Source organism: Ahaetulla prasina, chromosome 15 (assembly GCF_028640845.1).
Source record: "Ahaetulla prasina isolate Xishuangbanna chromosome 15, ASM2864084v1, whole genome shotgun sequence".
In the NCBI taxonomy this organism is placed as follows: Eukaryota; Metazoa; Chordata; class Lepidosauria; order Squamata; family Colubridae; genus Ahaetulla; species Ahaetulla prasina.
Window position 1 is genome coordinate 10,255,785 of NC_080553.1, and position 27,894 is coordinate 10,283,678.

The following is a 27,894-nucleotide window of genomic DNA, read 5'->3' on the forward strand; positions in this document are numbered from 1 at the left end:
TCTGGGAGTTGAAGTCCACAAGTCTTAAAGGGACCAAGGTTGGAGACCCCTGGCCTATAGAATGAGCGTGGAACAAAGTAGGAAGCTACTCTTACCGGTAGTTAAGCTTATGAATTTGTACATGCCTGCATTATTTTCAGCAACAATAAATGAAGTGGTTGAGCAGATGCCTTAACTTCTCAATTTAGTGTAGAGTCCTTCAATCAATCAAAATAGAGCTGGAAGGGACCTTGGAGGTTTTCTAGTCCAACCCACTGCTCAAGCAGTGGGCCCTGTACCATTTCAAACAAGTGGCCGTCCACTCTCTTAAAAACCTCCAGTGATGATGGCATATGCCACCTGAGAAACTGGCAAAAATGTTTAAAGATAAATCAGCTAAATGTTGGAAATGTCAATTACCAGGATCTTATTATCATATGTGGTGGACATGTCCGGAAGCCAAAAACTATTGGGAGAAAATAAAGGGTTGGTTAGAAGAAATGACCCAATAACATATTGATTTAAAACCGGAGTTGTTTTTATTGGGGATCCTACCAGAGAAAATAAAAGAAAATTATTTATTTGATTATACATGTAATTACAGCAGCAAGAATTGGTTTTTGCGCAAATTTGGAGAGAGAGAGAAAATACCCCTGGAAGGAGAAATTATTAGAAAAGTTTTCGATTGTGCAGAAATGAAGAGATTAACTTTGAGGATGAAAGAAAGAGAGGATTCAGAATATTTTAAGATATGGGGTAAATTTAACCATTGGTTAGAAAAAAGGTATAGATAAACAATGGATAATGATGTAAGAAAATGATAATAATGTATTTGTGGAAAAATGGTTATAGTTTAAATTGAAGTGAAGAAAGAAGAAACAATAAAATTATGGGGCCAGGAAGAAAACACTAAGACGTCACACGGAAGGAATTGCTGATGTTTTAAATGTATGTTTGTCTATAAAATAAAAAACTTTTTTTAAAAAACCAAAAACCTCCTGTGATGGAGCATCCACAACTTCTGGTGGCAAGTCGTTCCACTGGTTAATTGTCCCCACTGTTAGGAAATTTCTCCTTAGTTCTAGGTTGCTTCTCTCCTAGATTAGTTTCACCAGTCAGCTGAAGAAATATCCATCTTTATTACTGGATAAATTATTTTAAAAAATCCACGCTGCTTTGATAATTCTGTGAGTTGAAACCCATTTTTATTCGTATCCATTTCATGCATTAATAACACGTTTATACCTATATCTGTTATCTAAATATGTGCTTGACAAAATAAATAAATAAAATAAATAAAAATAAAAAATACATCTTTTAAAACAGAGGTCTCCAACCTTGGCCACTTTAAGACTTGTGGACTTTTGTCTGAAATGGTGTAGGGTTTTCTGCCTGGGCAGGGAATTGGACTAGAACAGGGGTCTCCAACCTTGGTCCCTTTAAGACTTGTGGACTTCAACTCCCAGAGTTCCTCAGCCAGCTTTGCAAAGGTGGCTGGGAGTTGAAGTCCACAAGTCTTAAAGGGACCAAGGTTGGAGACCCCTGGACTAGAAGACCTCCAAGGTCCCTTCCAACTCTGTTATTATGTTAGGTGACTTCAACTCCCAGAGTTCCTCAGCCAGCAAAGCTGAGAGGAATTCTGGGAGTTGAAGTCCACAAGTCTTAAAAGTGACCAAGGTTGGAGACCCCTGTTTTAAAAGTTGCAAAAAGTCGGCAGGCTCTTGCCATAAAGCCATAAAAGAAAAAGAAGAAGAGGCGGAACCTTTAGCGTCAGCTTCCTGTTTCCCCAGCCGGGGGACTTGTTTTGTGCGGCGGACCGCGCTAAACCGGAAGCAGAGCCGCGCGCACCGTCTTTCCCGGAAGTGGAGGTGTTGTGGTTTTTCCCCCCCCCGGGCAGCGTTTCGAGCTTTTCTCGCCGGGTGATTTCGGAGCCGAGTGGAGGAAGAGAGACCCGCCGCCATGGGGAAAAGGCAGCACCAGAAGGACAAAATGTAAGCCAAGCGGCTCTGAAGGGGCGGTGGGGCGCCCTGGAAGCTCTCCGGAAGGGGTTGGGGGTGGTGGTGGCATTTTCTGCCCAGCCTACCTGGCAGGGAGGTTGTTAAGGCGGAGGGAAAGGGTCGGTGGAGGGGTTTCAATCCGGGCACTGGGTCCTCCTTTATTTCATGGCTTCCTTGGGCTCTTTTCCTGCCAAGGCTGAAGGCCAGGTGGGAAACCAACGAAGCACTCACTGCGATAGGTAGATTAGATAGGGAGGGAGGGAGGTAGATAGGGAGAGGGAGAGAGAGAGAGAGGATAAGGAGATAGATATAAATAGAGATAGATAGATATAAAGATAGATGATAGAGTTAGAGATAGAGATAGATAATTAGTTATAAATAGATATAGAAGAGAAGAGAATTTTTATTGGCCAAGTGTGATTGGACACACAAGGAATTTGTCTATCTTATATAGATAGAAAGGTAGTTAGAGATAGATGGATGAGAGAGAGAGAGAGAGAGAGAGAGAGACAGTTATAGTCAGGTATAGACAGTTATAGAGATAGATGGATGGATGAGAGAGAGAAAGATAGTTATAGACAGGGAGAGAGAGAGAGAGAGAGAGGGAGATAGTTATAGACGGTTATAGAGATAGGTAGATGAAAGAGAGAGAGAAAGATAGTTATAGACAGATAGTTATAGACAGACAGGTATAGAATAGAATAGAATAGAATTTTTATTGGCCAAGTGTGATTGGACACACAAGGAATTTGTCTTGGTGCATATGCTCTCAGTGTACATAAAAGAAAAGATACCTTCATCAAGGTACAACATTTACAACACAATTGATGATCAATATATCAATGTAAATCATAAGGATTGCCAGCAACAAGTTATAGTCATACAGTCATAAGTGGAAAGAGATTGGTGATGGGAGCTATGAAACGATTAATAGTAGTGCAGATTCAGTAAATAGTCTGACAGTGTTGAGGGAATTATTTGTTTAGCAGAGTGATGGCCTTCGGGAAAAAACTGTTCTTGTGTCTAGTTGTTCTGGTGTGCAGTGCTCTATAGCATCGTTTTGAGGGTAGGAGTTGAAACAGTTTATGTCCAGGATGCGAGTGATCTAAAAATATTTTCACGGCCCTCTTCTTGAGTCATGCAGTATACAGGTCCTCAATGGAAGGCAAGTTGGTAGCAATTATTTTTTCTGCAGTTCTAATTATCCTCTGAAGTCTGTGTTTTTCTTGTTGGGTTGCAGAACCGAACCAGACAGTTATAGAGGTGCAAATGACAGACTCAATAATTCCTCTGTAGAATTGGATCAGCAGCTCCTTGGGCAGTTTGAGCTTACTGAGTTGGCGCAGAAAGAACATTCTTTGTTGTCCTTTTTTAATGATGTTTTTGATAGAGAGAGATAGTTATAGACAGGTATAGACAGGTATAGAGATAGATAGATAGATAGATGAGAGAGAGAGAGAGAGATAAAGATAGTTATAGACAGAGGTATAGAGATGGATAGATGAGAGAGAGAGAGAAAGATAGTTATAGACAGATAGACAGGTATAGAGATGGATAGAGAGAGAGAGATAGGTATAGAGAGAGATAGATAGATAGATAGATAGATAGATAGATAGATAGATAGATAGATAGATAGATAGATAGATAGATGAGAGAGAGAAAGATAGTTATAAACAGATAGACAGGTATAGAGATGGATAGATGAAAGAGAAAGATAGTTATAGACAGATAGACAGGTATAGAGATGGATAGATAGAGAGAAAGATAGTTATAGACAGGTATAGAGATAGAGTAGATAAAAGATAGATAAGAGTAGATGATAGACAGTTGTAGACAGGTATAAATAGAGATATAGATATAGATATAGAAAGATAGGTATAAGATAGGTATAAATAGAGATAGATATAGAATATATGTGTGTGTGTTTATACATATATACATATACATATACATAGTCGAGAGAGAGAAAATATATATGACATTCAGTCTGACTCTATAGTGATCCCCTGAAGGGTGGTAGATGGTTATCTGTTGGTTAACGGGAAGTAATTCTCTTGTGTGTTTTGTGCATATGATTTTGTTTTTTAACCTTTTTAGCTCATGTTGGTTGTATTTTAATTAATTTTTATCTATTTGGATTGTTTTATTGTGTACCCCCATCCAGAATCGCTGTGAGATGAGCAGCTATATAAATGCAATAAATAGGTAGATAAATGTGATGGATAAATGTGACCGACAGATATAGATATGATAGACATGGGAAGGTAAGAAGGTAGATATGATAAAGATAGATATGATAGAAATGGGTAGGACGATAGGTGGATGATAGATTGAATCTCCTTAAAGCATGAATGTTACGGTATATTTCCCATCACTCCCTTGTATTAAATAATGATTTGACTCCAGTTTTCCACTCTTCCTTCATGTGCATGCGTGCACACACCAGAGACATGATGATGGTTAGTGTTCAGTACCCAGCATCACTAATTATGGCAGTTTAACTTGGTTACAGCATAGTATGAACAGCATGGTTGCCATAGTGTCCAGAAATATTTTATAAGAAGACTTCTCCATTCCTCTGAAAACAACAAAATACCTTATCCCACCAGACTTGAAATCCTAGGCTTAGAAAACTTGGAACTCCGTCGCCTTCGACAAGATCTAAGTTTAACTCATAGAATCATCTATTGTAATGTCCTTCCTGTTAAAGACTACTTCAGCTTTAATTGCAATAATACAAGAGCAACCAATAGATTTAAACTTAATGTTAACCGCTTTAATCTAGATTGCAGAAAATATGACATCTGTAACAGAATCTTTAGTGCTTGGAACACTTTACCTGACTCTGTGGTCTCTTCCCATAATCCTAAAAGCTTTAACCAAAAACTTTCAACTATGGACCTCACCCCATTCCTAAGAGGACCATAAGGGGCGTGCATAAGAGCACAAATATGCCTACCGTTCTTGTCCAATTGTTTTTCTTTTCTTCTTCATATATATATAATAATAACTCCTAATATTTACTCATAATATTTACTCATATATATGTTTATATATTATATAACCTTTTGTATGATGCTTATATATATTTGTTGTGACTAAATAAATAAATAAATAAATAAATAAATAAATAAATAAATAAATAGTGCAAGGCTTGTGAAGTGCTCCGTTGAGGAAGACCATTCTATTCCCGGGCCCATCATATTTGGGGTGCAATATTAGAAAGGGCCTTTAGATGGCAGCAAGGCAAAACAGAAATCTTTTTAACTGTTGCCACCTGTTGGTTTTACAGCCCAGGGGTGGGGTGTATTCTAATCTGGCTCCATCCCTTGGATGCAAAAGGAACAACTGTAGGGAATGTGCTTCCTTCTAGCAGAGTTTCTCAGCTTTGGAAAATTTTAAGAAATCTAAAGTTCAGCCCAAGAGTTCAATTTCAACCAGAGTTGAATCCCGCACATCTTAGTAGGCAAGTTTGAGAAACCCTGCCCCAGCATGTCAGGAAGGGTCACATATAAGGAGACTGTAATTAGGATCCAACTGGGACGCGATGGCTCAGTGGCTAAGACGCTGAGCTCGTCGATCGAAAGGTCGGCAGTTCAGCGGTTCGAATCCCTAGTGCCGCGTCACGGGGTGAACTCCCGTGACTTGTCCCAGCTTCTGCCAACCTAGCACTTTGAAAGCAGGTAAAAAATGCAAGTAGAAAAAATAGGGACCACCTTTGGTGGGAAGGGAACAGCGTTCTGTGCACCTTTGGCGTTGAGTCATGCTGGCCACATGACCACGGAGACGTCTTCGGACAGTGCTGGCTCTTCGGCTTTAAAACGGAGATGAGCACCGCCTCCTAGAGTCGGGAACGACTAGCACCTATGTGTGAGCGGAACCTTTTACCTAATTAGAATCCAATGCTTCAATTAGCTTATCTGCCTTTCTTCTAGGTACATAAGTCAAGGTATGTATTCCTCTAATTGTCTCTTTCTCTTTTAGGTACATAACATGTACAGAATATACCCATTTTTATGGAGGGAAAAAAGCTGGTATGTGACTAGACCTGTTGAATTTTTGTCTCATCTGCATGTCTGATTTATGTTTTGGGTCCCCTCTCCTGGGAGGAGGGTGTTCGAAGCAAGATGTCCCTCACGGTATCCCAGTTGTAAGATTATTTGTTGTTAGTTGCGAAGTCATGTCTGACCCATCGTGACATCATGGAAACGTTCCTCCAGGCCTTCCTGTCCTCTACCATCCTCTGGAGTCCATTGAAGCTCCCGCCGACTGCTTTGGTAACTCCATCCAGCCACCTTGTTCTCTGCCATCCCCTTCTTCTTTTGCCCTCCATCATTCCCAGCATCAGGTTCTTTTCCAGGGAGTCCTTCCTTCTCATTAGGTGGCCAAAGGATTTGAGTTTCCTCTTCAGGATCTGGCCTTCTAAAGAGCAATCAGGGTTGATCTCTAGGACTGACTTGTTTGTTCGCCTTGCAGTCCAAGGGACTCGCAGGAATCTTCTCCAGCACCAAAGTTCAAAGGCCTCCATTCTTTGGCGCTCAGCCTTCCTTAGGGTCCAACTTTCACAGCCCTCCATTGCAACTGGGAAAACCATCGCCTTGACTATACGCACTTTTGTTGGCAGGGTGATGTCTCTGCTTTTTAGTATGCTGTCTAAAAAAAAAAAAAAAGTTGTAAGACAGGCTGAACTAAAAGGGAGCTTGGCGAAAGTCACTTAACCGCAACATTTTTATAGGATATTCATGTGAAGATGACTGTGCTGAATGTGTGAGACATACATATTTTTTTCTTTGAATAGAAATTCCACAGTCCAACTTCCGGCGCCTGCCTTTTGATCACTGTAGGTAAGTTTGAAAGAAATCATAGCCATAAAAATCACAAATGTTCCTTCCTTCCTTCCATACTTTTATAGAAGTCTTGAAAATTGCTTTTCGTTGGAATCAGTTTATATGGGTTGGGTTGGTCATCCTTCTTTGTCTGTTGACTTAAGGTTATGCCAAATGGGTTCACTGTGCTTTTTCTTTATACTAAAATGGAATTCTTTTTCTCCATCATAGCTTATCTTTGCAACCATTTGAATATCCAGTTTGCACGCCAGATGGGACCATTTTTGACTTGCTGTAAGTTATCTTTATTCCAGTTTCTTTTACATTATCTCTCTCTTTCTCTCTCTCTCTCTCTCTCTCTCTCCCCCTCTCTCTCCCTCTCCCTCTTCCTCCCTTCCTACCTACAGCGGTGGCCAAAATTGTGGAAACCTTTTGGGAAAAGTATCTTTTTGAGGTTTGATGGCTAATAACACCACTTTTTTTTTTTTTTTTTGGAGTTTCAAGATAATCCTATTCCACTGCTGGAATGGCCTGGGAATAGCCCAGACCTTAACCCAACTGAAAATCTACGGAGCTGACTAAATAAACTTGTTAGTCAGAAGCGACCCAGCAATAAAACCCAATTAATAGAAGCCATCGTTCAATTTTTTTATTTTTTTTAAATTTGCATTTATATCCCGCCCTTCTCCGAAGACTCAGGGCGGCTTACATTGTGTTAAGCAATAGTCTTCATCCATTTGTATATTATATACAAAGTCAACTTTTATTGCCCCCCCAACAATCTGGGTCCTCATTTTACCTACCTTATAAAGGATGGAAGGCTGAGTCAACCTTGGGCCGGGCTTGAACCTGCAGTAATTGCAGGCTGCTGTGTTAATAATAGACTGCATTAGTCTGTTGAGCCACCAGAGGCCCAACCTTGGTTTCACATTAGAACAGCTGCAGAACTAAAAGACTGGCACACTTAAACAGGGCAAGAAGTTGAGCCCGAAATTTCTGTTGCGAAGTGAAATTTGTTAAGTGGATTTTGCTCCATTTTTACGACGTTTCTTGCCGCCGTTGTTGAGTGAATCACTGCCGTGGTAAAGTTAGCAACACGGTTGTTAAGTGCATCTGGCTTCCCCATGGATTTTGCTCATAAGAAGGTCGCAGAAGGGGATCGCATGACCCCGGGGACACTGCCACTGTCATAAATAGGAGTCAGTGGTCAATTCCAACCAGGTGACCACGGGGATGTTGCAGCGGTTGTAAGTGTCAAAAACGGTCACTTTTTTCAGTGCCATTGTAACTTTGAACGGTCACTAAACGAACTGTGGTATGTCAAGGACTACCTGTGTTAGGATTGGAACCCTTTAACTGAGCATTCCACCTGATTATGTATGGGGATATTGAAATATTGCCTGTTAACTGGCCCAGACAGTAACAAAAATCCATTATACAGAGTCCATACTGAAAAAAAGTAGATTTCACAGAGATTGAAGATGTTGTGGTCCGTCAGCAGCCTACGGAGCTGACAACGGAGTCGGACAGCGATGAGGCTGAGGTGAGGCCAGGGCCATCAGGGAGTGAGGTGTGGACTCCAGAGTCTCCAGAGGCTGATAGTAGTGAGGCAGAGGAACAGGAGGAGCCTGTTCCTAATGCATGCATGGGAAGAGCTGTCAAAAGGCAAGAGCAGCTAAAGCAAAGAGGACGACTCGGGAGTAAGGCCAAGAGATGATTGGCCCCTCCCATAAGGCTTGAAACAGACCAGCAACGGCGTTTGGGCTTTGCCAGAAAACAACGTTGGTAGCTTTGTCTTCTGCTTCGTCTACGTCTTGCCTTTATTTTTGTGACTTCTGAACGTTTGCCAAGAAAGGCCTTTGGCAGTTTGCCTAATTGGACCAAGGTTTGCAATAGGAAGAAAATTTCTGTTGGGTGGGATTTGTTTTAATTTGAGCTGAACGACGCTGGGAATGAAGTAATTCTCAGCTGTTTGAATAAAGTTAGTTTGTTTTTTTCACGGACTGAGTTTCCTCCTACCTACTTGGGCCTGGGTGACAACAGAAGAATGGGTAGAACAGAAACAAAAAACTGAGTCCAGGGGGGAAAAAAACCTACTAGTCCCTCAAATCTGCCATTTGAGTTTATTTTTGTTGTGGTTTTCTTTTATCCAAAATGTACTTAAAGATAGAAACCAATGTCCAAGCCATTCTAACTCTGTCTGTCTTTGTTTTAGGAATATTGTGCCGTGGATAAAGAAGTATGGAACCAATCCAATCACGGGGGAGGTAAGTGTTGCTGGATTTTAAAATATGGGATCACTTCTAGCCCCCCAGACTACAAATAATAAAATCTCCAAAAATGAGAGCTTGGAAAAGCAGGTGGAAAACTCCCATTTTGGATATGTATAAAGCAGCAAGAAAAAGTTGGCTGAATAGGTTGTAAAAAATGCTTTTAAAAAGTTAAAAAAAACACTCTGACGATCGCGCAGCACAGCTGTGATTGCCGGAGCCTTTTTTTTTTTTTTACTTTTTAAAAGCATTTTTATTACCGGTTCCAGAGAACCGGTAGTAAAAAAATGCTAAAAAAGTTTTTTAAAAAAAGTTCCAACGATCCCATGTTGCTCACCTGATCATTGAAACTGTTTTTATATATTTTTTACTACCGGTTCGCACGAACCGGACTAAACCAGGAGCATTTCACCCCTGGTCTGGCTTCTTTCTTACAACATTGATTCAAGAAATTATAGCTAATGGAATGATAACGAGAGCCAAGACCTATTATGTTTTACAGACGTATTTCCTCACTCTATTTGTTGTTGTTCTAATGAAAAGTGGGGGGAAAACTACAGATCCGTGCTCCCATGGTCTTGCATGGCTTGCGGGAAAATTGTTGATAACCTTAAACTCTTCCACGGGAGCTGCAAAGATTTTTAGAGTAGTGTTCGGTATTTCATGGCAAAACCCTGTTTGTCAGACCTGCCCCAATCTGATCCTTAAGGAAAGAAAGACCCTCGACTCCCATTGGGTTGAAGCGAAATGTTCTTTTACTAAGAGTTGTTGGTTGCGGTAAAGCCAGGCGAGCTCTGGGTTTCCCTCGCTCAAAGGATACAGAAAGGTTTCCCCTCATCCCAGCCCTCCCCCTTGTGACCAGTTCGTCTTCAGCCAATCAGAACTCGCCAAAGTGTTTTGAGAATGCTGAGATGTTTTGGGCTACTCCACATTCTTTCTCAGGATGCCTGACCTTGAATGCTGGTACAAACTGGTTCCAAGCTGCTCTGGTTTTCATCACCCATCATTTCTCCCCTCCGTATTTCCCATCACATACACAAAAAGCTTTATTGCCTATCTATGCTCCCCTCTCTCTCCTTTGATGGCAGGGTGCCTGTTAGGTGCCAAGCCGAACCGGGAAGACCTGACAGTATTAGCCACATGACAAAGTTGTAAACCAGGGCAGTCAACCTTTTTATACCTACCGCCCACTTTTGTATCTCTGTTAGTAGTAAAATTTTCTAACCGCCCACCAGTTCCACAGTAATGAGCCTTGTATTGTCGTCTGCGCATGCCTCTCGCGCATCGTGGATTGGGTTTGGGGAGGCACCGGCTACCAGCTCTGCTTGTCTGTTACAGCTGGGTGGTGTGGGGGGAAATGCGCGAGCTTTTCTGGGACGAGGCTCTTTTGTTTGCGGTCGCATTATAGCGCCATTTAGTTTCACTTACGTAACATGAACTAAACTTATGCGCGGGCGATACAAATAGTATATTTTCGAAAATTTAAATTGTCACGAGGAATTTTATGAAAACCTAATGAAAATGTTTTTAAATAATGCTATGAAATTTTTTTAAAAAGTCAATTAAATTAAAAAAAAGGAAAGTGCTTCAGTATCGGACAAAACCCCTACCGCCCACTTTGAAAGCTGGAACGCCCACTAGTGGGCGGTAGGGACCAGGTTGACTATCACTGGTGTAAACTCTGGATTTGCTATTTTAGAACACAATGGTTGTTGTTTTTTTCTTTAAACACGAGGGGGCAGTCAGATCTTTCAACCTGAAAAGCTTGTTCCAGATCTCTAAATTTGCAAGCAAATCCATTCCTTTTAACCTCTTCTATGCTTTTTCTGTTCTTTGTGTCTGTGTATTTGGAGATGGTCTGATTAAATGACTACCGATCAGGGGTGAAATGTAAAATTTGTTACTACCGGCTCTGTGGGTGTGGCTTGGTGGTGGTGGGGGCTAATGTGACACAGTGGGCGTGGCCAACTTTTTTTTTTAACTTTTAAAAGCATTTTTTTCTACAACCTCTTACAGCCGAAGAAATTGTAAAAAAAAAAATGCTTTTAAAAGCCTGTGATGATCAGTCAACTCAGCTGGGATCGCCAGAGGGAAAAAAATGCTTTTAAAGGGTTCCGACGATCCCAGCTGAGTTGCCTGATCACCAGAACCTTTTAAAAGCTTTTTTTTTTTTACAGCCTCTTTGGCTGAAGAGGTTATAGAAAAAATGCTTTGAAAAGGTTCTGACGATCTCAGCTGAGCTACGCGATCATCAGAGGCTTTTTTTTACTTTTAAAAGCATTTTTTCGCCGAAGAAAAAATGCTTTGAAAAGTAAAAAAAACCCAACCCTCTGATGATCACGTGGCTCAGCTGGGGCTGGGGGCGGGGCCAGGGATTTTTGCTACCGGTTTTCTGAACCACCTGCCGCCATCGCTACTGGATCGGGCGATCCGGTCCAAACCGGGAGCATTTCACCCCTGCTACCAATTTCTGGAGATTTTTCTGGGAAGATCTGTGAGCAGGGGAATAGTTGTAAATCGAGGATCCCCTAAATATGTGTGCACCCCTCACTTCCACCAATTCTCTGTGCTATAAACATCATCTCTCCGCTGTGGTGCAGTGGTGAGAGTGCGGTACTGCAGACTAATTCTTCTGACTGCTGGCTGCCTGCAATTTGGCAGCTCGAGTCTCACCAGGCTCAAGGTTGACTCAGCCTTCCATCCTTCCGAGGTGGGTAAAATGAGGACCCAGATTGTTGGGGGCAAAAGGCTGATTCTATAAACCGCCTAGAGAGAGCTGCAAAGCATTGTGAAGCGGTATATAAGTCTAAGCGATATTGGTAGTGCCCTTCCTTCCTTCCTTCCTTCCTTCCTTCCTTCCTTCCTTCCTTCCTTCCTTCCTTCCTTCCTTCCTTCCTTCCTTGTTAGAATGCAGCATTGCAGGCTGATTCTACCCACAGCTTAGAGAGAGCTGCAAACATTGTGAAGCGGTATATATGTCTAAGCGATATTGGTAGTGCCCTTCCTTCCTTCCTTCCTTCCTTCCTTCCTTCCTTCCTTCCTTCCTTCCTTCCTTCCTTCCTTCCTTCCTTCCTTCCTTCCTTCCTTGTTAGAATGCAGCATTGCAGGCTGATTCTACCTACAGCCAGGAGTTCAAGTCTCATGGGCTCAAGGTAGACTCAGCCTTCCATCCTTCCAAGGTCAGTAAAATGAGGACCCAGACTGTTGGGGGCAAGAGGCTGATACTGTAAACCGCTTAGAGAGGACTGAAAAGCGTTGTGAAGCTGTATATAAGTCGAAGTATCATTGCTTTTGGTCTCCTTTCCTTGTTCCATGTTGGAATAATATCATTCCGCATACCCTTATAGGCTTTAAAATCTGACCATCCCTGGCATTGGCTTAATATTTCAGATTTAAACTATCCGAGCGTTGTCTTAGGTATATTAGGATGCTAATTCCCAGCTGGCTACCCTAACTGTGGCTTAGCACTGTGTGTGGACTTGGCCCCTGGCCTCCCTCCCTCCCTTTCAGCTGGACGTTGCGTAAAAAGAACATGCTGCCTCTTCAGCAAATGGAAGTGAAAACCTCAGATGCCTCCAATATTCTAGACGCTTCTTCCTAGTAAAATAGTTGTGCGTCTGTCAGCTGTTTGACGGAGTGGGGATTTTGCACTTATAAAGGACCGGTGAGGTTTGTTGGTGCAATTCCAACCCCTCGGCCCAGCCAGCCACGTGCCCAACGCAAAAGCCGCTTTGCAACTTTCAAAGCCCGTCTGCCTGAAGGAACTCTAGTTTTGTCAGCAAGCGTTTTTTTAAGCTGGGACGCGGTGGCTCAGGGGCTAAGGCGCTGAGCTTGTCGATCGAAAGGTCGGCAGTTCAGCGGTTCGAATCCCCAGTGCTGCCGCGTAAGGGGGTGAGCTCCCGTGACTTGTCCCAGCTTCTGCCAACCTAGCAGCTCGAAATTATGTAGAAAAAAAAAATACCAGTAGAAAAATAGGGACCACCTTTGGTGAGCTGCCTTCTGTGCGCCTTTGGCGTTGAGTCATGCTGGCCACATGACCACGGAGACGTCTTCGGATGGGGCTGGCTCTTTGGCTTTGAAACGGAGATGAGCACCGCCCCCTAGAGTTGGGAACGACTAACACGTATGTGCGGAGGAACCTTTACCTTTTACCTTAGGTGTCTTTTAGAGCTTCATCCCTGGAAGCTTTCAAGAAAAGACCGAGCTGCCATCTGTCAGAAATGGTGTAGGGCCAGAGGTGGCACACAGCACCCTCTCTGATGCCATGCAAGCCGTTACCCCAGTTCAGCTCCGCTGCGCATGCACCCGTGTTTCCCCACCGGCCAGCTGGTTTTCGGGTCTCTGCTGCACATGCGCAGGTGTGTGTGTGTGTGTGTGGAGGACACGTGCGCATGCATGGGGGGGTGGGGTACATGCGCAGGGACCGTGCACGCATTGCATTTAGAGGGTTCGGGCACGCCTGCGAGCATTCGTGCGTACGTGCGCCGCCTTGGCCACTCGGTCTGGAAAAGGTTAGCCATCCCTGATATAGGGTCTCCTGCTTGGGCGGGTGGGTTGGACTAGATGACCCACAAGGTCCCTTCCAACTCTGTTCATCTGAATTACCATCGCAAACAGAATGTGGGCCTTAGATCTTCCCCGCTCCCTCCCAATCCCGTCTGCTGCAGCGGAATGCCAATTTCAACTCCCTCTTTTGCTTTCTTTCATCCGGAGGTTGCCCCAGTGCCCCAGTAACCCACACAGTCCGTGGCCGCTCATGAGCGTTGGGAGGGAGGGAGGGAGGGGGCCCTCCTCCGTCCTGGCCAAGGGAGGATGATGTCAGCTGGCGAGTCGGGAAGCAGGAAGACACAGCAAGGCTGCCTTGTTCGGGATTGCCGCAAAGTAGGTCATTTGCCAAAAGGAGGCTCAGCTGGCCGGCTGGACCCTGGGCTTGGCACAGAAGGCGGAAGAGAGATGCCAAAAACAAATGGGAGGGTGTCCTTTTCTTTCTTTCTTTCTTTCTTTCTTTCTTTCTTTCTTTCTCTCTCTCTCTCTCTCTCTCTCCCACCCACCCTCCTTCCTTCCTTCCTTCCTTTTTCTTCCTTGTTTCCTTCTTTCTCCTCTTCTTTCTTTCTTTCTCTTTCTTCCTTCTCCCTTCCATCCTTTCTTTTTCTTTCTTTCTTTCTTTCTCTCTCTCTCTCTCTCTCTCTCTCTCTCACCAACCCGCCCTCCTTCCTTCCTTCCTTCCTTTCTTTTTCTTCCTTCTTTTCTTCTTTCTTTCTTTCTTTCTTCCTTCTCCCTTCTATCCTTTCTTTTTCTTTCTTTCTTTCTTTCTTTCTTTCTTTTTTCTCTCTCTCTCTCACCCACCCGCCCTCCTTCCTTCCTTCCTTCCTTTTTCTTCCTTCTTTCCTTCTTTCTCCTCTTCTTCCTTTTTCTTTCTTCCTTCTCCCTTCCATCTATTCTCTTACTTTCTTTCTTTGTCTGTTTTTCTTCTCCTTTTTTCCTCCTTTTGTAATTCTTCTCTTACCTTTCTTTTTTTCCTTTCCTTTCATTCCTTCCTCTCTCTCTCCCACCCACCGACCCTCCTATCTTTCTGTCTCTCTATCTTTCTTTCTGTCTTTCTCCTCTTTCTTATTCCTCCTTTTCTAATTTTTCTCTTACCTTTCTTTTTCTTCCTTTTTCTTTCTTTTTCTTCCTTTCTTTTTTCTTTCTGTTCCTTCCTTCCTTCCTTCTCCCTTTCTTCCTTTTCTTCCTTTTTTCTTTCTTTCTGTCTCTTTCTCCTCTTTCTTATTCCTCCTTTTCTAATTCTTCTTCTACCTTTCTTTTCTTCCTTTTCTTTCTTTCTTTCTTTCTTTTCTTCCTTTTCTTTTTCTTTCTTTCTGTTCCTTCCTTCCTTCCTTCTCCCTTTCTTTCTTTCTTTCTTTCTTTCTTTCTTTTTCCTCTTTCTTATTCCTCCTTTTCTAATTCTTCTCCTGCCTTTCTTTTTCTTCCTTTTCTCTTTCTTTTCCTTCCTTTTTTCTCCTTTCTTTCTTTCTTTCCTTTTTCTTTCTTTTTCTTCCTATCTTCCTTCTTTCTCTTCTTTCTTTCTTTTCTTTTCTGTCTGTCTTTCTCCTCTTTCTTATTCCTCCTTTTCTAATTCTTACCTTTCTTATTCCTCCTTTTCTCATTCTTTCTTTCTTTTCCTTCCTTCCCTCCTTCTTTCTTTCTTTCTTTCTTTCTTTCTTTCTTTCTTTCTTTCTTTCTTTCTTTCTTTCTTTCTTTCTTTCTTTCTTTCTTTCTTCCTTTATTTGTCTTTCTCCTCTTTCTTATTCCTCCTTTTCTTTCTTTCTTTCTTTCTTTCTTTCTTTCTTTCGTTCTTCTCTTTCTGTCACATGGATAACTCTCTCCATGACTTTCATGACTTATAACAGTAACAAGCAATCTCTATTACAGCTGTAGGTCCAGGACTAGTTTGGTCTAGAAAGCAGGAGATGGTGAATTCAGGTCTCACCTTGCCCATGAAAGCCAGCTGGGTGATTTTGGGCCAGTAACCAGGAGACCGTGAGTTGTAGTTTCGCCTTAGGTATGAAAGCTGGCTGGATGACTTTGGGCTAATTTCTCTCTCTCAACCCAGCCCGCTTCACAGGGTTGTTGTTATGGGGGAACGATGACCTACCACCTTTTCCACAGACTGTTCTCTGCAATCTATTTTTTTGGAGCCATTCTCTATCCCCTGGTCCTCTTCTGTCGGTGCCGGGAACTGAATTTCTGATGGAAAAACTTGGGTTTCCATCAGCAACCTTCCTCGTTCCAAGCCAGGCCTCGCCGTGCCATTGCCCACGGTTTCTCAGCTGCAGCATCCTGGAATGCTACCAGCAGCTGTGGGGCCCAAGATGGCTTGGCCACCACAATTACCCTGCAGGGTTTTTTGTGTTGTTGGTTGTTTTTTTTTTGTTTTTTTTACAGATGGCTCCGAGTCACAGGACCTCATGCAACAGCAATCCCATATGGGACCCTGCTGCTGTTGTGAAAAAGCTCTGAGCTGAATCACTGTTGTTGATCATTTTCTTTCTTTCTTTCTTTTTTTTTTTTGCTATCTTGCAAGCTTGGGGATATATATATATATATATATATATCTGTTGATTTCCTGCCGTTGGGTCCTTTTGCTTGTGGTTGGCATTCTCTCTGTTGTTTTCTTTCTCTGCTCGAGATGGAAAGCTGGAATATCTATTAAGCCAGATGGCGACCAATTAGAGAGAGAGAGAGAGAGAGAGAGATAATAGATAGGTTATAGATAGGAAGGTAGATAGGTAGATGATAGGTAAGTAGGTAGATAGATGATGGATGGATAGATAGATAGATAGAGATAGATAGATGGAGATAGATGAAAGAGATAGAGAGATAGACAGAGAAAGGTAGATAGGTAAGATAATAGGTAGGTAGATAGGTAGATAATTGATAGAGAGAGAGAGATGAGAGAGAGATGAAAAAGAGAGAGAGAGAGAGAGAGAAAGGTAGATAAGTAGGTTGATAGGTAGATAATAGATAAATAGATAGATAGATATAGATGAAAGAGATAGATAGATAGATAGATAGATAGATGAAAGAGATAGATAGATGGATAGAGTAGATAGATAGATAGTAGATAGATAGATAGATATAGATGAAAGATAGATGAGAGAGAGAGAGAGATGGATGGATAGAGATGAAAGATAGAGAGAGATGGATGGATAGATAGATAGATAGATAGATAGATAGATATAGATGAAAGATAGATGAGAGAGAGAGAGAGAGATGGATGGATAGAGATGAAAGATAGATGGAGAGAGAGAGAGAGAGAGAGAGAGATGAAAGATAGATAGATAGATAGATAGATAGATAGATAGATAGATAGATAGATAGATAGATAGATATTTTAGATAGAAAGGATTCCTGATTACAAAACGTAGAGCAAGGTTTTACATGCACCCTGGGCTTGTTCTGAAGCAAGGCGGAAGGTTTGTCAGAAACAAGAGAATTTTTTCTTAATCTTTCCTAAGTGCAGGCAGTCCTTAACCTATCAGCAATTCATTTAGTGATCATTCGAAGTTACAATGGCACAGAGAGGGACTTACGACCGTTTTTCACCCTTACGACCCTTGCAGCATCCCCAGAGTCACGTGATTCAGACTCGGATGCTTGATAAACTGACTCACATTTACGACGGTTGCAGCGTCCCGGGGATCCTGCGATCCCCTTTTGCGACCTAGTTCTGACCAGCAAACGTCGGTGGGGAAACCAAGACTCACTCAATAACTTGTTGTGACCCAGGTAGGGTCACCAACTTGTACCCAAGTAGGTAGTAATAAACTTAGTCCGTGGAAAAACAAACTTTATTCGAACAGCTGGGAATTACTTCATTCCCAGCGTTGTTCAACTCAAAGTAAAACAAATGCCTCCCAACACAAATTCCTCAGTTATCTCACAAACCTTAGTCCAATTAGGCAAACTGCCAAAGGCCCTTCCTGGCAAATGTCCAGAAGCCACAAAAACAAAGATGTACACGAAGCAGAAGACAGAGCAGAAGATGCAGCTACCACGTTGTTTTCCGGCAAAGCTCAAACGCCATTGCTGGTCTGTTATTAAGCCTTATGGGAGGGGCCAATCATCTCTTGGCCCTACTCCCGAGTCGTCCTCTTTGCTTGAGCTGCTCTTGCCTTCTGGCAGCTCTTCTCATGCGTGCATTAGGAACAGGGTTCTCCTGCTCCTCTGCCTCACTACTATCAGTCTCTGGAGGCTCTGGAGTCCGCACCTCACTTCACTTCCCGATGGCCCTTGCCTCATCTCAGCCTCATCGCTGTCCGATTCGGTTGCCAGGTCCGTGGGCTGCTGACGGGCCACAACACAACCGTGTTACTCCTTTAACAACAGCAGGGGTTCACTTCACCAATGTCTCGCTTAGCAACAGGAATTCTGGGTTCCATTGCGGTCACACGTTGAGGGTGACCCATATGCGCAGAACGACAAGAGACCCGGCCGTCAATTGTCTCATATTTAATTGTCTCATATTTAATTGTCTCACATCTGGAGGCCGGAAACAGGCCCATTTTCGGATTTTTGGAACTTCCAGGAGGCCCATTTTTGCCCTCCCCAGGCTCTGGAGGGTTTCCCTGAGCCTCCGGGAAGGCGAAAACAGCCTTTCCCGGGCTCCGGAGGCCGGAAACAGGCCTGTTTCCACAGTTCCAGAACCCCCACACCGCACCGCGCTCCCTTTTGCCCTTCGCGCATGCACGGACGACCCCGCCTCCTGCGCATGCATGTGTGTCTCCTGCCCCCTGCGCATCCCAAAAAACAGCTGGCCAGCGGAAGGCACGCAGGCGCAGTGGAGCTGAGCTGGGCGAAGACTCGCGTGCCCGCAGAGAGGGCTCTGTGTGCCAGCTTTGGCACGCACGCCATAGGTTCGCCCTCATGGCCCTACATCATTTCTGACAGATGGCAGTCCAGCCTCCAGGGATGAATCTCCCGTAACTTGCGAAGGCAACTTCTGTTCGACCGGTTGGTCCAAATGGATGATTAACGTTTGTGTCTGTTCGTCTCCGCAGACGCTTGAAGCGAAATCTCTCATCAAGCTGAACTTCGCCAAAAACAACGAGGGTGAGTCTCGGCACAGTTTACGAAAGAAGCGGATATGTATGATGGTGCAGGTCACAAGGAGGCCTCGGGGCGCCCTGGAACAAATGGTTCTGCTGCTTTTTGTCACAATGAGTCATTCGTTCCCATAAAATCGAGAGCTCTGTGTCGGGAGAAACCCACCATCACCTCAGTTTCTGAGGTGGGCTAGAGCCAATCACCAGGAGGTTGTGAGTTCTAGTCCCACCTTAAGCATGAAACCCGACTGGGTGACCTAGAGCCAAGCACTAGGAGGCCATGAGTTCTAGTCCCGCCTTAGGCACGAAACCCGACTGGGTGACTTAGAGCCAAGCACTAGGAGGCCATGAGTTCTAGTACCACCTTAAGCATCAAACCCGACTGGGTGACCTAGAGCCAATCACTAGGAGGCTGTGAGTTCTAGCCCTGCCTTAGGCATGAAACCCGACTGGGTGACCTAGAGCCAATTACTAGGAGGCTGTGAGTTCTAGTCCTGCCTTAGCCATGAAACCTGACTGGGTAAACTAGAGCCAGTTACTAGGAGGCATGAGTTCTAGTTCTGCCTTAGGCATGAAACCCGATTGGGTGACCTAGAGCCAATCACTAGGAGGCTGTGAGTTCTAGTCCCACCTTAGCCATGAAACCCGACTTTTTTTATTTATTTATTTGCATTTATATCCCGCCCTTCTCCGAAGACTCAGGGCGGCTTACACTATGTTAGCAATAGTCTTCATTCTATTTGTATATTTATATACAAAGTCAACTTATTGCCCCCAACAATCTGGGTCCTCATTTTACCTACCTTATAAAGGATGGAAGGCTGAGTCAACCTTGGGCCCGGTGGGACTTGAACCTGCAGTAACTGCTGTTAATAACAGACTGCATTGAGTGAGTGACCTAGAGCCAATCACTAGGAGGCTGTGAGTTCTAGTCCTGCCTTAGGCATGAAACCCGACTGGGTGACCTAGAGCCAATTACTAGGAGGCTGTGAGTTCTAGTCCCAGCTTAGCCATGAAAGCCAGCTGGGTCACCTTTGGCCAGCATCCAGATGTGAGAATATGAATCCTACCTGTGGTTCATTTTTTTCCCCTTCTTCAATTTAGGGAAATACCACTGCCCGGTGCTTTTCACGGTCTTCACCAATAACTCCCACATCGTGGCCATCAAGACCACCGGGAACGTGTTTGGTTTTGAGGTGAGCACGTTCACAGTTGACGGTGGGTACAGGTCGTCCTCACCTTACGACCAGCATGTCCACTGCTAAGCAAGGCAGCCGCTAAATGAGTTTCGCCCTGATCTCGAGTTTGAAAAGAGAAAAATCGCACCGTGGTTTGTCTTGGCCCTCCATTGATTCCCCGTTTCTTCCTTTTTTTTTCTTTTGCTTTTTTGCAAGGCGGTTGAGCAGCTGAATATAAAAACCAAGAGCTTTAAAGATCTGTTGAGCGATGAGCCGTTTTCTAGGCAAGATATTATTACATTGCAGGTAAGGTTCCAAAAGAATAAAATGGGTTTTGGGTTTTGGCGCTCTCGTCTTTCCAATTTCTTAAGTTTCCATTTCTTCTCTGTCTTCTCTCTCCCTCCTCCTTTCTTTCTCTATTCTCTCTCTTTCCTTTCTCCTCTCTCTCTTCTCCTTTCTCTCGCCTTCCCTCTCCCTCTTTCATTCTCATCTCTTCTCTCTCTCTCTCTCTCTCTCCCTCCCTCCTTCTTTCTCTTCTCTTCTCCTCTCCTCTCCTCTCTTCTCCTCTCCCCCCTCCTCCCTACCTCCCTCATTCTCTTCTTTCTCCTCCTTTCTCTCTCTCTTCTCTTTCTTTCCTCTCTCCCCTCTCTCTCCCTCCTCTCCCTCTTTCATTTTCATCTCTTCTCTCTCTCCCTCCCTCTTTCTCTCTTTCTTCTCTCTTCTCTCCTTTCACCTCTCTCCCCTCTCCTCTATCATTCTAATCTCTTCTCTCTCCCTCCCTCCTTCTTTCTCTCTCTCTCTCTTCTCTCTCTCTCTCTCTTCTCTTCTCTCCCTTCTCCTTCCACCTCTCTCTCTTCTGTCTCCCTCCCTCCTTCTCTGTCTTCCTCTTCTCCCCCCCCCACACCTCCTCCCCCCTTGACTTACTAAACGTCACTTTGGTTTTACTGCCAGCCATAAAACTCAAGATTTATTTACCAGCAGAGAGCAAACAATTTCAGGGCCGAGTGAAAGGCGTAATTATGTCACTTAATGAGAGATGGGGCAATCCGTTCTCCCTCTCCCTCTCTCTCTCTCTCTCTCTCAATGGAATATTATTGGAAGAAGCTTTCTTATCGCAAGACACAATGCCACATTCATCTCCCCCCCTTTCTGCCATTTGCGCTGCAACTGACGTCTTCTCCTCCTCCTCCTCCTCCTCCTCCTCCCTTCGACCCTTCTCTCGGATCTCACTTTGGATTCGGGCCATGGGGCGTACATCCCCTGCTCGCTGTGCTGGAGTTTTATTTATGTATTCAGCGGGCAGGAGGGGGAAAAAACCCGTGCTCTGGAAGCTGTCCACGTCAGGTTTCATCACTCACAATAGAGAAAAGCAGAAATGCCACCTTCCCTTCCACCCCCCCCGACCCCCGTTTTACTTACTACCCTTGTGCCAATAGAATTTCAGTTCATTTGTACAATAGATTAATGGTAACATTCAGGAATGCGAAGATCTAAACATAACTTTACAAGACTTGCATAATCAAGCCGTCTGCTTTTGTGTTTTATACTGAGGACTATAAAAATAAGGGACGCGGTGGCTCAGTGCTTGTCGATCGAAAGGTGGGCAGTTCGGAGGTTCGAATCCCTAGTGCCGCATAACGGGGTGAGCTCCCATGACTTTATGTGCTCGAAAGCACGTAAAAAATGCAAATAAAAAAAATAGGGACCACCTTTGGTGGGAAGGTCACAGCGTTCCGTGCGCCTTTGGCGTTGAGTCATGCCGGCCACATGACCACAGAGACGTCTTCAGACAGTGCTGGCTCTTCGGCTTTAAAACAGAGATGGGCACCGCCCCCTAGAGTCAGGAACGACTAGCACATATGTGTGAGGGGATTCTTTACCTTTACCTTATAAGCCCCAGCAGCAAGAAGTAAAATTTCTTCGAGTAAAGCAGAAGTGTAGAACTGGAGTTGATTTTGTCCTACCTGTCGAAGACTACTTCAGCTTCAACCACAACAATACCCGAGCACACGATAGATACAAACTTAAGGTAAACCGCTCCAAACTCGATTGCAGAAAATATGACTTCAGCAACAGAGTGGTCAATGCCTGGAATGCACTACCTGACTCTGTGGTTTCATCCCCAAACCCCCAAAATTTTAACCTTAGACTGGCTACTGTTGACCTCACCCCATTCCTAAGAGGTCTGTTAGGGGCGTGCATAAGAGCACCAGCGTGCCTACCGTCCCTGTCCTAATGTTCCCTTTGGTTGTATTCATTTTATGTATTCAATTCATGCTTAGACTTATAGATATATTATCTAATACGTACTCGACAAATAAATAAATAAATAAATGCGCCCAGAGGCAACTCCTGTGAACTTTCAGGAAGGTTTAGTGTCCAGTGGCTGTTGTAAAATCATCTGTCTCCCAGGTCCTCAAAAGCTTTCACAGCATCCCAAAGTCTGACTGTATTGTCTGTTCAACCTTGAAAGTAAAATACATGAAGAATCTTAAGAGAGAGAGAGAGAGAGAGAGAGAGAGAGAGAATTGGAATGAAAAAAGCTTTTTTTTAATCCGATCTGCCCTGGTGGCTTTCTCCGCCCACCCAAAATAATAATAATAATAATAATAATAATAATAATAATAATAATAATAATAATAATAATAATAATAATAATAATAATAATAATAATAATAATAATAATAGTGAAATGGGTTGGATGCTCCACTCTGCTCAGGATTGTGCTCCAAAACTGCTGATCTTCTGTTTTCTTTATTGATTTCATTTAGGATCCCACCAACGTGGACAAATTTAACGTCTCCAGCTTTTTTCACGTGAAGAACAATTTGAAAGTCACTGACCCAGGTAAGGAGGATGGTGGAGAAATGCAGGTGGTCCTCGATTTACGAGCACAATTGGACCCGAGACCAGTGGGTGGGTTCTAACCGGGGTTACCACTGGTTCGCTTCGTGCACGCCCTTTGCCCTTCCCCACCGTCCAGTCGCAGTTGAAGAAGCTTCGTGGATGAGAAGCGAAATGTCTTCTCAAGAAAAAAAAACCGAAAATCTTGAAAAAGCGTCTTTGAGACATTTAGATCAGTCTTTCTCCGCCTGAGAATTCTGGGATCTGAAATCCATACCTCTTAAAACATGTTGGCTGGGGAATTCTGGCAGTTGAATTTTACCTATATTAAAGCACACCAGCTTGTAAATTCTGGAGGTCTAACCATCTTCTTTTTAGATATATTATTTTTTTTATTTTTTTCAAACACATACAAACAAACAAACAAGTACATTTTTTCTGAACAGAGTATTGGCCGAGACAAAATTTGTACCGCTTTTAGTTTTCTCCAACACCATTTTATATATTTCGCCATAAAATTCTTTCTCTCTATTTTTTTATTTTATTTTATTTTCCTTCTATTTCTTATAGTATATATACAATATTACCATTCGCCCTAATCTCTAATCTTAATCATTTTTTTCTTTTTCCACTCTTCTCTTTACTTTTCTCAAATTGAAATCCTTTAAACTGAATTCAGTTCTTTTTCTAAAATCTGTTCCTAACTCTAAATTATTAAATTATTATAATTATTATAATTATTATTAAATTATTCAAATGTTCTCCCATTACTCCCTTTTCACAATATAATATAATTTCAAATATTTTCCCTACATCCCATCATTCCAATTATAAATATTTAGTATTCAGCAGTTTTACATATATCCCTCTTTTCCATTTCTTTTTTTTTAATCCGTTTAGCCAAATGGTACAATACTACAGTTCACTTATATATATAAATCCAATTTTCCATTCCTTTTTTATATAATTCCACATATTTTCCCTAGATTCCATTATTCCAGTTATAAACCTTAATTTTCATACACTTTTACATGTGTAACCCATTTCCTTCCCTCTTTTCCATTTCTTCCCCCCCCCCAATTTATCCAAGTACTGCATTCAAATATATTACTATATTTCACTTTAAAGTCATTCATTTCTACATCATCCCTAATAATTAATTTCAATTATTACTAACAAGAGGTCTAACCATTTGGGGGGGTGGTTTTATTTTTTAATACAACAAACATAAAAACATCTTTAATACAAATACAGTGAGTCGGTAGATTGATTACAAATCTTTTGTGCAGTTTCAACATATACGTATCATTAATTTGTCTAATCTTACATTTTGTCAATATCCAAATATTTTAATCAATTGATCCTTTAATTAACTATAATATTTCATTCATTTCATATAAAATATTCTAAATTAATATTTTATTTTTTGTATCATTCATTCCATCATCTTAAATCAATCGTGTCTTGCAACAATTCTTTCCTTATAGAAACCTCTCTCAAACCTTTTTTTAACATATTTTTCCTTCTAGCTATTGAGAGAATAAATCCCATATCTTATAATATTGTTTACCTTCCTCTGATTTCAAATGTCAAGGAGGTCTAACCATCTTAAAGCATGCTAGCTGGGGAATTCTGGGAGTTGAAGTCCACCCATCTTAAAGAATTCTGGCTGGGGAATTCTGGGAGTTGAAGTCCACCCATCTTAAACCTGGCTGGGGAATTCTGGGAGTTGAAGTTCTCGCCTCTTCAAGCTGTCACGTTTGAGTAACATGGCTTTAGATACTGATTAGCTTCAGTGCCCGCCAATATTTCACCGACTGTCCTGTTACGTCTTTCGCAGAGCCCAGAAACAGGCCTGACCTGCCCCAGTTTTCCCAGTTTAGCAAAGCCAATCTTGACCTGTTACCAATCTTTTGCAGATGACGAGAAAGCCAGGTCAGACCCATCCTATTACCTGAAAAATGCCAACATCGAGACCAAAGAGACACTGTTGGAGTTATACAAAGAATTCAAAGGGGACGACATTCTGGCAGCTACCATGAAAGAGCCGGAGAAGAAGAAAACGGACAGGCTGAATGCGGTGAGTTGATTGGTCAAGGACCTGTTTCCCACGGAAAAGAAAACACCGGGAGCCACAAAACCTGGGTGGGCGTGGCCAACTCCACTTCACTCACTTCCACCAATCACATGACTCCCTCTCTGTATCTCTCTATGTCTCTCTCTCTCTCTCTCTCTCTGTATCTATCTCTCTGTCTCTGCTCCAGCCGCTTCTCCATCACCCGCTGTCGCCCTTACCTTTTCAGGCCAGGCGAGGAATGACTGGGAGGGGAGGGCGAGGGGCGGGCCCAGCCAGCGGTGGAATCACCCGACAGGGAGCCACAGCAGAGGGCGCAAAGAGCCACATGCGGCTCTGGAGCCGCAGGTTGCTGACACCTGGTCAAGGGCTATTTTCAATAGTGACTGGCGCATGGAAGTGGATCTAGAACTCTGCTTTTCCAACTTGGCCACGAGAAGATGGGAGGACTTGAACTCCCAGAATTCTGGCTGGGCAATTAATTTAGTTTGTCGAACATGTATGAGACAACAGGCATAAGTGTAAACATGGACATGAGCACAGGCAATGAGTATAAATAAATAGGACAGTGGGACAAGAACAGTAGGCATGCTGGTGCATTTATGCACGCCCCCTTTACGGACCTCTTAGGAATGGGGTGAGGTCCACGGTGGACAGTCTTAAGGTTAAAGTTTTGGGGGTTTGAGGATGTAACAACGGAGTCGGGTAGAGCATTCCAGGTGTTGACCACTCTGTTGCTGAAGTCATATTTTCTACAACCGAGTTTGGAGCGGTTTACCTTGAGTTTGTATCGATTGTTTGCCCGAAGTTGAAGTAGTCGTTGACAGGTAAGATGTTGTAGAAGACAATTTTGTGTACTATGCTTAGGTCAGACCGTAGGCGGCGTAGTTCCAGGTTGTCCAAGCCCCAAATTTCAAGCCTGGTGGCATAAGGGATTCTGTTGTGAGCAGAGGAGTGGAGGACTCTTCGCGTGAAATATCTCTGGACACACTCAATTGTGTTAATGTCCGATATACAGTGTGGATTCCAGGCAGACGAGCTGTATTTGAGAATTGGTCTGGCAAAGGTTTTGTACGCCCTAGTTAGCAGTACGATGTTATCGGAGAAGAAGCTTTGCTTAATACTGTAAACCACTTGTTCTGAATCCAGACCGTCCCACCGTGGCTGCCGTTCTTCACATCGACAGCCTTTCCTTGCATCCTCCACGCTGTATACACCCCCCCTCCCTTCCTTCTCTTTCAGTACAAGTGGCCCTCAACTTACGACCACAATGGAGTTCAAAACCTATGTTGCCAAGTGAGAAATTTGTGAAGGGGACGTTTTTGCTCCATTTTACGACTTTCCTCGCCACATTGGTTAAGCCAGGAGTCTGCGGACTTGACTCCTTTAAGACTTGTGGACTTCAGTTCCCAGAGTTCCTCAGCCAGCTTTGAACTCTGGGAGTTGAAGTTCACAAGTCTTAAAGGAGCCAAGTTTGCAGACCCCTGGGTTAAGCGAACCACTTTAACAGTTGTTAAATTACACAGTTGTTAAGCAAATCTGACTTCCCCATTGACTTCGCTTGTCGGAGGGTCACCAAAGGGGATCATGTCACACACACACACAGACACACACACACACTCCGGAACACTGCAACCATCATAAATCCAAGTCAGTTGTCAACCCATCCGAATGTAAATTGCGCGATCGTGGGAAAAATTGTGAGATCATGGGAATGCTGCGACGGTCCCAAGTCATTTTTTCCCCCAGTGATGTTGTCACTTTGAACGGTCACTAAATGAACTGTTGTAAGTCAAGGACCACCTGCACTGCAAATATTCTCGCCCTGATGTCCTCATCGGTTGCTGTTTCCTAACAGGCTCACTATTCCACTGGGAGAGTCAGCGCTTCATTCACATCCACAGCCATGGCGCCTGAGACGACCCACGAAGCAGGTAAAATGGAGTTCCGGGAGGCAACTTCTTTCCCACTGATTAATTGTTCTCACTGTCTGGAAATTTCTCCTTAGTTCTAAGTTGCTTCTCTCCTTGTTTAGTTTCCATCCATCGCTTCTTGTCCTGCCCTCAGGTGCTTTGGAGAATAGCTTGACTTCCTCTTCTTTGGGGCAGCCCCTGAGAAATTGGAAGACTACTATTGTTGTGACTCGTCCTCCCTCCTCTCCTCAGCCGGGCCCCTCCCGTCTCCATCCGGGCCTTTTATCAGACTCCGAGTCTGATAATGAAGATGAACGGCCTGTCATGCCTCTAGCCCCCGGCCCTGGCCCCATGCCCGTAGAGGATTCCAGGAGTGAAAGGAGAAGCCCGATAAACCTCACTCATAAAGCGTGTGTTCCTTTGGCTCAGCCTTCAGAGCAGGAAGCCAGCCAGGTGCTGGAATTACTCGGCCCTACTCCCTCTGACCCCTCCCTTTCCCAGAAGCTGACAACAGATCCAGCTGAAAACAATTCAGAGTGGGAGGACCCTCGCTTCCAGAGATCTGAGAGGCGATGCCAGCAGAAGGAGGGGTGGGGCAGGCCTGGATAAATGCTGAGTCATGGAGCCACACCCCACAGCCTATATAAAGGACCTGCTTTTGGCATTCCAACCTTGAGTCAAGCAAAGTCTTATCTAGTTTGCTGATATCGGACTCTATCGCTGAAGTCACAACTTGAACTCCTGCCTGCCCTGAGAAACCTCGAAGGAACTTGGCAAGCTGCAAAGGCTTCGTTGCCAAGTTTGTTACGAACTTCCTTGACTCATTCGTCAGAGTGGGAGTGGGACACGACAACTATCCTGTCACCCCTGGTCCTTCTTTTCATTAAATTAGTTCCTTTGGAGAATAGGTTGACCCCTCTTCTTTGTGGCAGCCCCCAAGATATTGGAACATTGCTGTCATGTCTCCCCTTGTCCTTCTTTTCATTAAACTAGACATCCCCAGTTCCAGCAACCATTCTTCATATGTTTTAGCCTCCAGTCCCCCAATCATCTTTGTTGTTCTTCTCTGCACTCTTTCTAGAAGTTTTCAACATCCTTTTTACATCATGGCGACCAAAACTGGATGCAGTATTCTAGGTGTGGTCTTACCAAGGCATTATAAAGTGGTATTAGTACTTCACCTGTTTTTGATTGAATGCCTCTATTAGGATTGCTTTTGCTTTTTTGGC

At 43.5% G+C, this 27,894-nt stretch overlaps 1 protein-coding gene across 1 annotated transcript in view; it reads left to right on the forward strand.

The window, feature by feature from the left end:
- Positions 1-1,834: 1,834 nt before the first annotated feature.
- PPIL2 (peptidylprolyl isomerase like 2) overlaps positions 1,835-27,894 on the forward strand; it is a 50,160-nt gene continuing 24,100 nt past the window's right edge. The window contains exons 1-11 of the mRNA XM_058158489.1: positions 1,835-1,970; positions 5,961-6,010; positions 6,775-6,820; positions 7,034-7,096; positions 9,018-9,069; positions 18,612-18,663; positions 19,761-19,852; positions 20,051-20,140; positions 22,606-22,681; positions 24,598-24,758; positions 26,611-26,686. Of these exons, the coding sequence (XP_058014472.1) occupies positions 1,939-1,970; positions 5,961-6,010; positions 6,775-6,820; positions 7,034-7,096; positions 9,018-9,069; positions 18,612-18,663; positions 19,761-19,852; positions 20,051-20,140; positions 22,606-22,681; positions 24,598-24,758; positions 26,611-26,686 (790 nt within the window). The 5' untranslated portion in view covers positions 1,835-1,938. The remainder of the gene's footprint in view (positions 1,971-5,960; positions 6,011-6,774; positions 6,821-7,033; positions 7,097-9,017; positions 9,070-18,611; positions 18,664-19,760; positions 19,853-20,050; positions 20,141-22,605; positions 22,682-24,597; positions 24,759-26,610; positions 26,687-27,894) is intronic.